General features: G+C 39.6%; 1 protein-coding gene across 1 annotated transcript; it reads left to right on the top strand.

Annotated features, from left to right (window-relative positions):
* The first annotated feature begins 4,885 nt into the window (after window positions 1–4,885).
* On the top strand, window positions 4,886–8,716 carry LOC118428407. Its single transcript, XM_035838449.1, has 7 exons — window positions 4,886–5,038; window positions 5,597–5,722; window positions 6,221–6,318; window positions 6,912–6,987; window positions 7,544–7,705; window positions 8,061–8,176; window positions 8,650–8,716. The coding sequence occupies exons 1-7, from the start codon at window positions 5,017–5,019 to the stop codon at window positions 8,692–8,694; spliced, it is 645 nt and encodes a 214-aa protein (XP_035694342.1). The 5' UTR covers window positions 4,886–5,016; the 3' UTR covers window positions 8,695–8,716.
* Window positions 8,717–14,842: the final 6,126 nt, after the last annotated feature.

The following is a 14,842-nucleotide window of genomic DNA, read 5'->3' as shown; positions in this document are numbered from 1 at the left end:
TTGTAGTCAACAAATGTGTGGTACACTGGTTTCCCAAGCTCCCTGTACTTCTCACAGATCATACGTAAATTGAAGATCTGCTCAGCGCAGGACCTGCCTTTCCTAAATCCGGCCTGTTCTTCTGCGAGAATCTGTTCAGCTTGTGGTTGAAGCCGCTTTAGGATGACCTTTAGAAGGATTTTGCTTGGGTGAGAAATCAGGCTGATAGTGCGATAGTTTTGGCAGTTCTTTAGGTTTCCTTTCTTTGGAAGTGGTATGACAATAGAGGTTGTCCAAGCCTCTGGCCAGTTCCCTGTTTTATATACATAGTTACAGATTCTTGTGTACATCTTGACCACTGGGTCGCCCCCAGCTTTCAGTAACTCTGCAGGTATATTGTCAATGCCGGGTGACTTTCCTAGTTTCAAGGTTTTGATGGCTGAGATCACTTCTGCTTCAAGGATGTCAGGGTCATCGTCTTCTTGTAGTTGACATGTACATGTGTATGCTTTCAGTTCTTCCAGCACATCTTGTTCTGCTGTTAGCTGGTAATTGTACAACTCATGACAGTACTCTTTCCAGCGTCTTGTTATGTCTGACTTTGTAGTTAGTAAGTTACCTTCGTCGTCCTCAATGCATGTGTTTCTGTTTACCGTCTTCTGAGTAAGACTGAATATGATTTCCGTCCGATACTATCTGTAGATGAGATCTCTCTGGCGTCATTTCCGGCCATTACCTCGAACGTCATTTCCGTATTTGTTTTCCGCTTTTTTATGCAGAAAATTGCGCAAGTAACAGCTTAGTAATGTCGATGGAACATACGTGTATCTCTACAAATGCAGCTTGAATCCTCACGATAACGCCACTAACCATAATACTGCCAAATTTAAAATAGAAGTTTACAAATCTACTCGTACAATATCAGTGATATCCGAGGTATGCACACTGAAGATATCTGGGTTTTCAAGATATCACTTTGAAGTCCCCACAACCATTGGTTCCGTGAAAACGAGAACAAAAGTTTCCGGTGCCTCGTCAGAATAAGTGAGAGAGTTTTGTCGAAAGAACAAACCAACACAGGCCACAAACAAACGGCAATATTCAACAGTGCATGTCCGTTTACCGTGTCTTTGCAATTGTAACATCTTTGTATTTCAGTTATTCTCTACCAGCGAAGAAAAGAGGAAAATTGTCGCTTTATAACGGTAAAAACGACAACATAAATCTCTCCGTGCATGGTAGTTTTATCTGAAATGGTAGTTTTATCTGAGAATACGCCTATTCACAGTACAATTTGGTAGTGTCTTTGAATCACGATATTCACGAATCTCATCACAAAGAAGCTATAAGAAGTCGAATACTAGTATACTAGTAAGATATGATCCTTCTGTTGGTTGACATTGTAAATATTACATGTAAATTATTTTGTCAAAAGTACATGTAAATTAGTTGCGACCTGTACTTCGAAGCTGGTGTACATGTGTTGCGCCGAAGGGCGGATATACCAGCTTTAGAAATTTAGATGCAGATACAGAAGCTGGTGTGTTACGCCAAAGGGTTGTTATACTGGCTATATAGATACAGATACAGATGTACTTAACCCAGTGGGTACATATGTACAATAAAGTTCTCATTCATTAATTCTAATAAAAAAGCAGAGCAAGAGTGGCAACAGTAATGTTGCGCGGGCACTAACTGTGAAATGATGGGTTGCTACCTCGCTTAACATTGTAACAGCTGCTGATTTGCCATAAACAAGATTATCAGCACACGACTGAAGAAACAACCCAACTGTCTCCAAGATGAATAGATGAGTAGATATTATGTCAGTAAAGCATAAAGAGTCAACTATGCCATTTGATACACTATTTGAGACGAACAAAATCTTAATTTCGACACTATAGCTTTCCTTTACCCTTGAGTGCTTCAAAATAATGGCCATGTCAGCCTTATCATAATAGTTGTGTTTTCCTGTTCATTACCGAGAAACTGTGACCTCCATTACCAATCGAAGCTCAGCTCGGCAGTGTGCCAGTGTGTACATTATACGGTGGCAGGGGCAAAATATTGAAAGCTGATTATAATTCATTTGTGCGAGAGACAACTAAGCGCAAATCTGGCACCATGCCAATTATATCACCGCCATTTTGGGTTTTCTCACCTTGCTGACAGACGACTGTACATTGTGACAATCTTGTACGAAATATCGTCTGATTGTAACGTAAACAAGTTCGGATCATTAATTTCATAACTAATTTGGCACTATGTCAATTATAACGCCGCCATTTTGTTTTTTCTCACCTTGCTGACAGACGACCATACATGGTGACATTCTTGTACGAAATGTCGTCTGATTCTGACGTAAACAAGTTTGGATCATTCATAACACATCTAAGCGGAGATTTGGCACTATGTTAATCATAACGCCGCCATTTTGCTAGCGCTTTTTCTCACCTTGCTGACAGACTACCGTACATGATGACAATATTGTGCGAAATGTCGTCTGATTCTGACGTAAACAAGTTCGGATCATTCATTTCACGTGAATGGATCATACCAAGGCAAGCCTTTTATCTATAGCCCAGGGGGCTTTGTATGCAGAAGAACTCTCGGGTCGTTTAGATTTGCTTTGCAAGCTTAAAGGCAGGCAATTAACGATTGGTTCCATCGATTTAATGTCGGCATCGGTTACAAAATACCAGAATATACTATTCAGAGCTATCATAGCTCAGGGGGACGTTCATTCACGGTAGTTAAGACTTTGTTGGCTGAAATAAAATCCAGGCGAACGTACATCGATTTATATCAGGTGCAATTCTCTTCATGGGGCTTTTGCTTGCATGTCAACTACACTAGTATATATTATAATAATTGTAGATGTGGGTTTAGGACTTGAATACTTGCTATTAGTAATTTTTTTTGCGTAAATCTTTAAATTCTTTGAATTTTTTGCGTAAATCATGTTGATTTGACAATGTGGATGACACTCTCTAGAAATCCCAAAACTGATCCAAATTTGCCTAGCACTTTCAGTTTTGATCAACCAGCATGGCCGACAATACTTTTATGTCAACACTAAAGAACACTTGATTTATATGTACAAAAGTTTGTGATAGCTAAGCGTAGTAGTGAATGCTAGAAACTTGCTTGCGAGTCACCCAGTGTAACTCTTATCAAATGCACCCACGCAGCGTACCTTTCCGATAAAGTGCTATTTTCAGTTGTACCCACCGACCGTCAGGCAGCTTAGGCCTTTTCACAACGGTACATGACAGGTTTGAAATGTAGAGGGTGGAATTGGACGTAGAAGGGGATAGGTCAAAACCACACTGTATATCAAATACAAGTATTATAAAGAACGCGTTCTTACCCTAACCTTGCTTCAACGTCGACTCAGGTTACGTTAAGGTACATGTCTATCTGTCATTTAAATGTTACGTAAAGGTGACACACGTACGTAAAGGTGAAATTTTTGTAATGGCATACACTTGATCGACTCCCTGCCTTTGGTGGTAAAAGCCATGTACGATCATGTACGTCTGCGAACCTGTCTATCGCAGGGACCGTTCCATAATCTTCTCCTTCTACTTCTACCGAAATCTGTTTTCGAGTTTTAGCATAAAAATTTAATCTGAGTTGGTAAACTGCGTTATGAAATAGTTTAAACTATTCTCACTGGAATTTTGACTTACATTCAGCTCTCTGACCCGAGGGTGCATCATTATGAAATTCTGCCGATCATAAAGGTTAACAAACGACCAAACACAATACGATATACCGAACAATATGCGCTTTGATATTTTCTTCTCTGCCAGTCTTCAGGTCAAGTAGACAGAGACAAACACTAGTACTGACGTCACATCCAAGTAAGGCTCTATGTGTGTGTTTTTTTTTTTGTTCGGGGGGGGGGGGGGTAAGTTAGAGACAAACACACTAACGTCATATCTAAGAAAAAGTCTTATTATCTGTTGCTGATATGGGTCGAATGGCTAGAAACAAATACTGACGTCACATCCTAATAAAGGTCTTGCATGTAAGGGTGTGTGTATGTGTGTGCGTGTAGGAGGGGGGTGATTGTTAGAGACAAACAATAACGTCATAGCTAAGAAAAGGTCTCATCAGCTATTGCTGATACGGGTCGGATGGTTAGAAACAAACACTGACGTCACCAATCCAATTAAAGGTCTTGCTTGTAACTGTCTGGTGACGTTGGCGTGGCGTAACTGGTAGAGTGTTCGGCTCGGAATCGAAAGGTTCGGAGTTCGATTCCCACCTTGCCCCGACGTGCTCTTGGGAAAGGCACTTTACACGACTTTCCCTTACGGTGGAGTGACGCCCACCGAGCTTCTTCTGCTAACTGTGTGCCAAAAACACACTACGGATTTGGTGCGTCGATGTGCCAACATCTGCACATTGATTTCCACCAAGAACCGTTAAATTTTTTGTTTGTTTGTTTGTAACTGTCTGTGTACATGCATGTGTGTGTGTGTGTATGTGTGTGTGTGTGTGTGTGTGTGTGTGCGTCTGTGTGTGTGTGTGTGCGTCTCTCTCTCTCTCTCTGTGTGTGTGTGTGTGTGTGTGTGTGCGTCTGTGTGTGTGTGTGTGTGCGTCTCTCTCTCTCTCTCTCTCTCTCTCTGTGTGTGTGTTTGTGTGTGTGGATGGCTTGCTTGTGGCTGTAGCGGGGGCAATGACCTCGTGTCATTTTAACGCTGTGAAATATTGAACGACTGAAAATAGATGTTCCTATCAAAATAAAATAAAAACATGGTGATAATACAATTTGTCAAAGATGACGTATTACATATGAAACAGTATCACGATCGTAGCGAAAATTTGAACTCAAACAACCGAGTAAAACACCCAGGCCCCGTGAGGTAATGTTTAACTTGAGTCACAGCGTATTCTGGACAAAGTTCAAACAAATAACCTCACACAGTGAAGTCAGAGCTAAAACAAGACACGGTGTAGTATATAAAAGTCGAGACGAAATGCCCAGCTTCATTTCACCTCGACAACTCACCAGAACCTGTAGCCAAGATGCTGACTCTCGTGGCAATCGGTGAGCAAGATTTTCTTGTTTCTGAAAAGAAGGATTTGTGCTGTAATAATTGTATTAACCTACTACATGTAGATATATGTTGCCTTCTATATACTATTTTCGTTAGCCCATCTACTTATAAATATCTCTCGTTGCTCTAGATTGCTTGCTTGCTTGCTTGTAATGCATACCCAGTATACCTCATGAAGTAGCACACAAGGTTTGCAATAAACATTACGAGCTGTATATCCGAATAAAGCTATTTGGTCCTCTCGCACCGAGATGGACCCTAATACCTTTTCAATAATCGTGTTGAGTTCTTGTATGGGCTCAAGTTGTGTCTCCCTTCAAAGAATGGAAGTCCATTTAACGTCTTTGATCGCAGTTGCAATGGTACTTATTTGCTTCCAAGTGAAATGAGGAAAGTTGTTTTGAGTGCATTTTCCAAGGGCACAAAGTCAATGGGGCATGTCAGGAGATTCGAACCAATGATCTCTAAGTTCTGGGCCAAACACCTTACCATTACGCCTTCCCGACGCCACTAATGTTGCATTATTCTTATGTTTCTTTGTTCCCAAGCTTGCTTGCTAGTTGCAACGATCGCAGCCCCTGTGGATGACCCCAACCAAAGCCATTGTTGTACACCGAAGCAGTGGTCTGGTACCATGCGTAGTATCAGTGACACACTGAGCGGTGGCAAACTAAGTAAGATACTTTCTGGTAACTAAGTAATATATTTCCTTTCGAGCACAATACCCATTATAGGACAATACAATTCTAAAAACAAACATACTAGATATGTAACAGATCATGCACATTCAAAGTAATGTGTGTTAATTACAATCGTGGATTAGGGTCACTTTATTGAATGAAATTTAATGCATGGAGATTGCAGACAATGAAATAAATGGCAAACCCAAACCCCGCTCGACAAATTCATTATGATGTGTTATATTCTTCGTTGTTTTCCTTAATGTTGCGACAGAAAATGGTATAATGTAGTCGTTACAGCAAGAGGCCAAACAGAATGTAACTTATCGTATAGTAATTAGGGGAGGGGTGGGGGCTTTGCATCGCAAACACATAATGATTTGCCCTACAATAAACTTCTTGTCAGACATTTTGTTTAGTACATGCCTGGCTTTTTAGGAAATATGTTTTGAAAATGATGACACAATGAAGCACATATTCTTGATATTACAGCGACAACGAACCAGACATTGATGTACTATTATGACTACAACAACATGAGAGCGGCCACGGTGGGAAAAGGGTTCAGACTTGTGCAAGACTTCAACAAGGTTTACTTTTATTTTTTGAACTCCAGTAACCCTTGGAGTGATTGATAGCATGTGCACGCAATGAACACACTTACAACGTCTCACAGTCACAGCAAGATGTGCACATAATTTCGTACAGTTTGGGAGGCATTTAGACTCTTGTAAATGCCGAAACATCGCAGTGTTTTATGTTTGTGAATTTTAAGTACCGCGAAGGTTTTTCCAATATAGTTTTAGACTACAGTCTATGGCGATACCGCAAATGCATTTAAAGTAATTTACTGAATCAACTTGAACTTTGACCACTACTCGGAACTGGCTTATAATGTTCGTTTGGGAGAAATGGCCGCCATATTGGATCTACTTGGCTCCATCAACATGACAGTGCAGTGTATTATAGTTGTGACATCTTTTATGCATTGGTATCCTTTAGAACAAAAAAGCACTGCAACATACAACATGTCATTGCCATTTGACAACGTCATGTAGCAAATCATTTAATGACAGAAAAAAAATGAATATTTAAATTTTAGATATCAGAAACATTGAAGTGCTACCAACCTTGTACATATATATTAGTATTTGACCATATCTTTGTTATATTTTCACAACAGATGGAGTCATATACCATAGTTTCGGGCACGTGTACCCCCAGCAAGATGACCGAACCCCTGCTGAACTGTGTACCAGGTAAGTGATACAGAAATGTACTAGTCTTTTAAGATATTAGTCATATGAAACATCAATCATATAATGCAGCTGGGTACTATATGAACATCATTAAAATCTGAATGCTTTGTATGAGTGAGATTCGCTGTCAGACCGTTTCATTTATTTCGATGTTCGTATTAGGGTGGTAATCGTAGCAGCCAAAGTTTCGGTAGTATTTCAGCTACCTTCTTCAATGACAGATTGTGCTTCGTACTAGTACTGGAGTTACGTGTCGCTGCGTATGGAAAGAACGCGGTCCCAAATGTATGGATTCAACTTGTAAACTCCCCTTTCCAACACATACACGTGTCAAGGAGCCAGTCTCTATCAGAAAAACCAAACAACCGTCACGAAGAGGGTGTACATGTACAAACTAAGTCACGTTTGGAACCGCATTTGTTCGCAACGACACCTTGCGGCCTTTGGGAATAAAACCAATCGGTAGTGCCCTGATGAAAATATGTTGTCTTTGAAGAAACGTAATACACCATGTTTTGCATATTTTGAAGCAGAATCGACCATTTACATTTCACAGAGAAAGCCGCTTTCATTGGTTCTCTCCAATATGGCGGCCCTCAGGGACTGAGGGTAAACGAGTACTCTGTTGACGCCTTCGCTCCTAACATCAAAGGGAGAATTTCATACACCGCTGACGACTGTATTCCCGTTCTGGAGACTGTGATCGGCACAGGGCCGGGTCAGTTAACACATTTACATGATGGTTAAGTTGGGAATATTTACTAAGACTTACACGTTACAAGTTCACTCACAGAAGGCACGTTCATCAACCTTGCTTGCAACATATAATACATCTTATAACAGTATTTCGTTCTGAAAATTACTCTAATATATAACAAGTATGACTACTCTTTATCATTTTTCATATTTACGACAAACTACCCCTTGCTAGGTCGATATGTACATTATCAATTCATTGACGAAATTACCATAACCAGTAACAACATATTTGCTGTTGAATATGTTTATGAGGAACGTAGGGCTTAGATTTTGAATGCATTTGCGAATGACCCATATTGTTTTGTAAATTACAGATCCCTCTCTTCACTCCATTGAGTTCGTCGACATTGTCCCATCGATTAAGGACCCTTCGGTGTTCGATGTACCCAGACCACCTTGCCCGACGGACACAGAACTAGACAACGTTGTGGTACGTATTTTATCGATACTGGATATGTTTGGATGAACACCCCCCCCCTCCCAAAAAAAAACGAAAAGTCAGCAACAAAGCGGTTTTCATCAACTAATGTATTTACATCTTCTAATCCGAATTTACCTAGCACTTTTAGTTTTAGCCAACCATTAATGTCACATGGGTGTCACGTGAATATCACGTGAATGTCACGTAGGTGCAACCAAACAATTGATTTATTGTTTAGTGCACTGTAGGGACTACCCTGAAAGATTGATAAATAAATAAATAAAAACATTGATGTCAGTTACACACTATTGAGCTATTGATTAGTGTCTTTTCCTTTATTCTGATTGTTCTATCAAGAAAAGTTCAAAAACGAAAAACGAATAATTTTACTTGATATTGTTGTAGCGGTACTTCATTATCGTTATGTGATCAAATTCATTATTCATATATAATAGATTCGCTATGCGCTCTTTTTCTTTCAGGACATGCCTACGCAGCAAGGATCTCCCTTTGCTGCCTTGCCCTGATTTGGTTTAACAGTGAAGCTGATTTAGAGTGCTGTAACCTAATAACTGCAACTCTAGACGCTGATATCTTAATTATAACTGAGATGTCTAAAATCTTAAACACTAAAAGAACACTTGATGCATATGCACCAATGGTTTATAAAAGCTAAGCGTTGTCTAATAAAACCTTGTGTGAAACAGTCATAATTTCTTGTAGTTTTCAGAATTTTGTCGTTTACTTTGAATTTCTGTGTCTTACGATATGCACTATACATTTGGTTACGATATGCCAGAAGTGAACGTTATGTGAGCCTATGTTCTGAACACCTCTATACCAAATTTCAGGTCATTTGGTTATAATACAAGGGCATCTACGTAAGAGCCAAAGTTACATATTTTTGCTCTGAAAATGCCTATAAAACCTACATTAACTGTTTTAAGAGGTGTTTGCAAAAAGTGTCAATGAAGTCCTATGGATATATATCCAAGGCACCTCCATGCCGCATTTTAGGTCATTAGCTTATAACAACAGGGCACAGGGACTCAAAATATACAGGGTCAGGTGGATTGAAATATGCTATATTTACTCACGAGCAAATGCCGACCTTTTTAGTCTGTTATAATATTTGTTGATAAAAGAACTATGCACATAACTGCTATTGTATCTAACATAGCCAGACGGGGCAAATATTAGAAAACTGCTCGTGAATCACCAAGTATAACTCTAATCAAACATCAAATGCACCCACCAGTCGTGCCTGTCAAGTGTAATGAAGTGCTATTTTTATAATTAGTTAAAACGACCGACGTCATTTTCTAAGTACCGTCGGATGGCTTTTGCCTTTTCGGAACGTTACTTCAAGGATGTTGAAATTTCGAGCTGCATTGGAATTGAAAGTGGCAGGGTATAAGTAAAACCCTCACGATCCACCATCGTATGTCGAATACAAACAGTACAAAGAAAAAACACTCTTTCCTTAATCTTTCTTCGAAGTCGTCTACGGTGACGTAAAGGTGCATGTCTATCAGTCATTTACGGTTACGTAAAGGTGCATGTCTATCAGTCATTTACGGTTACGTAAAGGTGAATGTCCAGGCATACTCTTGACCTTCTCCATACTTCTCCAGTCATTCTGGGCAGTAAAGGCCATGTACTTCTGCGTACCTGTCAAACGTGAGCTTATGGCAATGTTTACATTGCACGAAATGACCCTGAATCCTTGGCTGGTGGATACATACAGGTATTCTTTTGTATTTTTGACGAATACAGGCGAATACAGTGAGACCGAGTAGCGCAGCGGCAGTGTGTTCGGCCCATGACCGAGAGGTCGCGGGTTCGAATCTAGCTGCCTTGTTACCGATCTTGTGCCCTTGGGAAAAGCACTTTACACGACTTTCCTCACTTAACGTCGGATAGGACGTTAAATGGAGGTCTGGGGAGAGCCCCAGGCACGTGAAAGAACCCGCCACATGTGCGATTGTGCGGTGTGAGTGGTTTAAAACCTACGGTACCTTGGCCGCACCTTGGGCAATTACTGTCGTATCGTATCGGCCCACCCAATAATAACAACATAAAAAAATAACAATACAGTCTCATCAAACCAGGGATTCGTAACAAATCCGAAAATCTGATAACGTAGTTCGGAACCTTATTATGACAAAATACCAAAACAAGGATTTTTGACAGATATATAAACTGGTTTATTGATTGAAAACTCCTGGCAGCCAAAAGGCTGAATTGTGAGGTTTAAAGTTACTAACTTTTTTTTACAAACACTACAGGTAAAATACATCAATCAACTTATATACATTTGTTGCCAATTAACAGCATGATAAAATACAATAATCATTACAAATCGATGATAAATAAAAGTTATGTACTGCTGTTCAAGAGCTTGACAATATACGGTAATGGACTTTGGGCATATCGTTTTGTTCGTGCTGATATGATGTCGATTTTGTTCTTTGTCTTGTCTTACGGAGCCGATACTGTCAGATCCAACATATGGAATTTCCATAATCTATCACATATTCTGGATATGTTTGCATTTGCCACAGTTATGCATACAGATCCAACACACGAACTTTGATAGAAGTTCGAACTTTGGTTTATTGTCAATATACATAATACATACACAAAAATCTAAAGATACACAATACATCATTATCCAATGCTATAAGCAGTGCTGACGAAAGGTACTGGATTCTGCTGGCAAAGAACATCTTATACATGTGTACCAAAGGTTTTTAGAAATTAAGCGAAAGACCGCATTTGGAACAGTTACAGCTTTGTTCTGTAACTAGAATGTTGCCCTTTTCAAGGCTATATTGTCTGTCAAGAAAAGTTAGGAATCGAACCAGGACCTCTCGATGTTGAGCTATGAGCCAAGTGGCCTAACCACACATCCATTCGATGCCACTACACCTTACATGTAAATATCAATTCCTAGGTTCTTCTTTTGATATTAGTAAAGAATACACCAAATAATTTGAAAATAAGATTTTTCCATCTTCCTTTGCAAATAAGTAAGAAATATGTAGTCAACTTCTCTCTAGTACATATTTTATATTACACTTGTAAGCTCATAAGAACATGAAAAATAACTGTGGCTGTATCTACAATAACCAGGTAAGAAAACTGCTCGTGAATCACCCAAAATAAATCGTATCAAATGTAGCCACACAGCACGCTTTTCCAATAAAGTGCTATTTTTAGTTGTAACGACCAACTGGGCTGTTTGAATGCTTTCAGTTGGCTTTAGCCTTTTCGCAACGATACATGAAGGATTTGAAATTTAGACTGGACTGTGGAATTGAACTTGGCAGGGGATATGTCAAAATCTTATCATACTCCATCGTGTAAATCCGCATATCATATCTGAATAATAAAAGCTCTTTCTTTCCATAACCTTCGAAGTCGTTTACTGTTACGTGAAGGTGCATGGATACGAATCATTTCACTTTACGGTTACGTGAAGGAGTCTTTCTGTAATCACATACACTTGATCTTCGCGGTGATGTTGAACACTTTGTTGGCGGTAAACCATCTTAGCCGGTGCCCAAATCCATGTGCGTCTGCGCACCTGTGCACCCGCCATGTTGATTGATTAAACACAGGAGATTCATACTTGTTGCATGTTTTAATGTGTTAACATGTAGCATCAGACCAACCAGAACGATTAACGACTTTCGTCATTATATATAGTGTTGTCAAAATGCAAATAGAACAATCTATCGATCTATTGTCCAATTTTTACTGTCCTATCCAGAGGTCTTTGATGAGTAAGTTAGAGTAACTTTCCAAAGAGAAGTGCTCAATTTTGTTGCATTTTACTCTGTATCGTTAAATATGTACTCATATTTCAAGAGATTCACCATACAGTGAGTTTCACTTTAACGACTGACTTTCATCTTTCTATGACATGCCGTAGCGGTGAGAATCCATATTTGCTCGTTTGCTCTAAAAGCAGTGTGGACAAGGTGTCTTTAACAGCATTTTTCTGCAGTCAATTAAACAACATCAACACAGTTGTACGTTTGATTCAACACAAGGGAAACACTAAGACTTTTATAGTCGATCTCTTCGACCTTCATCAGATGACTGACTCACAGTGTCATGGTTCGGCGAGGGTTTATCAGGGAGCATCAACCCCCCTTGGAACATGACGGTGGTAGATTCCATCTTCCCGTGCCACTTTTGATTCTTTTCTGACGTCACTTCAGACTTCTGACGTCACTTCGGAACGTCAGCGCAGTGAATCAGTCATCTGATGAAGGTCGACCAGATCGATTGAAAATTCATGGAGTGTTTCCCTTTATCAAAGCTTCAAAATGTTCAACTATAAATTCTACGAACAAAGAGGAGTCTTCATTCGAGTACCTTCAAGTGTATTGTCACCAATGCTTGTGCAAAAATGCACTTCTAGTCACAAGTGTTTTTTCCTAAAACTAAGGTGTCTAAAGTCACCAAAGGCACTTGATAAAACGTCCCAAACGTTTTTGAAAGCTAAGCGATAAACCATATATGGTACAGCTAAAGTTTCGTTCAGTAACTAGAATACTGCCTATTTCTAGGATATGCCGTCTGGCAAGAAAGTTAGAAATCAAACCTGGACCTCTTTATGTTGAGCCCAATGGCCTAACACACATACATGTACACATCCATTTGATGCCACTACACCCTACATGAAAGTATCAATTCCTAGGTTCTTCTTTTGATACTAATAAAGAATACAGCAAATAATTTGAAAATATGATTTTCCCATCTTCCTTTGCAAATAAGTAAGGAATATGTAGTCAACTTCTCTCTACAACACATTTTCTACAATACTTGTAAGCACATAAGAACATGAAAAATTGCTGTTGCTATATCTTTCATAACCAGGTAAGAAAACTGCTCGTGAATCACCAAAAATAAATCGTATCAAATGTAGCCACGCAGCATGCTTTTCCAATAAAGTGCTATTTTTAGTTGTAACGACCAACTGGGTCGTATAAATGCTTTCCGTTGGCTTCAGCCTTTTCGCAATGGTACATCAAGGATTTGAAATTTAGACTGTGGAATTGAACTTTGCAGGGGATAGGCCAAACTCTCACCATCGTATAAATCCGTATATCATACACAAATCATAAAATAACTTTCTTTCCATAACCTTTCTTGGAACTTGTTTACGTTTACGTGAAGGTGCAAGAATACCAATTATTTCACGTTACGGTCACGTGAAGGAGTCTTTCTGTAATGACATACTCTTGACCTTCGTGGTGACGTTGAACTCATTGTTGGCAGTAAACCATCTTAGCCGGTGCCCAAAGCCATGTACGTCTGCGCACGGTACGTATGATACCATCTAATTACAGGGATGGTATCACAAGTTCCTCCTCCACTACAACCAAAATTAGTTTTTAAAGCATTAGCATGAAAATTCACCGAGATTTTGGTGGAAGTAATTCTGTTTATCAATGTAAAATTAAAATAGGTTGGCACTGTGGTATTTTCAGCATCGTTTTCCAACTATATACTTTGGCCACAGCAAGTAAATTTTATGGATGACATCCTCTGCAGTCTGCAAAAATAGTGCGATAGGGCGGAAAAAAAACAAGATGGGTGAGAAAAAACAAGATGGCTAACATGCATTGGCATAATACCGGCAGCAAGACTTATACCGGCCGATCAAAAATAATGGAATTTAAAGAGATCTACACATGCAACAATAGGTGTCCAATACATCATTTACAAAGCATCGATATCAATGCATTCGAAGACAACAAGGCCAAAAGTTTTCAGTATCTTTTTCGGGGTAGGCAGCTCGTCGTGGGACGAACACACTGTCACATTCATTGCCAGATTTGAAGATCATAATTACACATCCTCATGGCACAAGACGAACATGATTCAACAACAATCTTGAATTTCTGTTGGTGACCAACAACTCATGTAAAAGTGTGAAGAACCGTTGCATGATAGCCCGGATCTACGACTGAATGGGCAAAATTGAACGCACACAGCCATTTTCCCGCCATTTTTATATCTACGCTAGCAGTGAAGTGTTACGTCATAGCGGTTGTGACGGACAGAAGTTAAATGAAAATTCTTGACAGTATACGTCCGTTTTCTCATGACATTTTGTATGCTCATGCAGGTTTATGTTTTATGCATTTACTAACAGAAAAGGAATGAACATCAGAGGATGTATAAAGGTATATAGCGACAGTTAATTGTGACGTGTTTCTTCCGGCCGGTATTTTTACCCCCTCCCAACCACGCGCCCGTTCGCCGTGTAATTCCGCGGCGTCTTACAATTACAATATTACGCTTTTAGCAGGACAAGAGTGGCAGAAAAGTTACACAGAAGAAGTGGCAAGGGTAACCTATAACAGCAACATGTAACTGGAGAAAATGATGCGTTGACAATTTGTCAAATTATTATGGCTAGAGAAATCGTCGTAAACGTACCGGTATTATGATAATAGATGTTATATCTCAATAATATCTATCATATTTATCGGGCTCTAAATCGGGGGGGGGGGGGGGGTGGCTTCCTGTAGGTTTTCCTTGTTGGTCCTAGAGCCGAGGAGTCGGGCTGTATAGGCCCTCGAAACAGTCTGACATCCAGGCTACCATACTTCGAATTAGAACGATAACGTTTTCCATCTATGTCACTTTAAACGT

Source organism: Branchiostoma floridae, chromosome 13 (assembly GCF_000003815.2).
Source record: "Branchiostoma floridae strain S238N-H82 chromosome 13, Bfl_VNyyK, whole genome shotgun sequence".
Classification (NCBI taxonomy): Eukaryota; Metazoa; Chordata; class Leptocardii; order Amphioxiformes; family Branchiostomatidae; genus Branchiostoma; species Branchiostoma floridae.
This window is presented reverse-complemented; position numbering and strand designations above follow the sequence as displayed.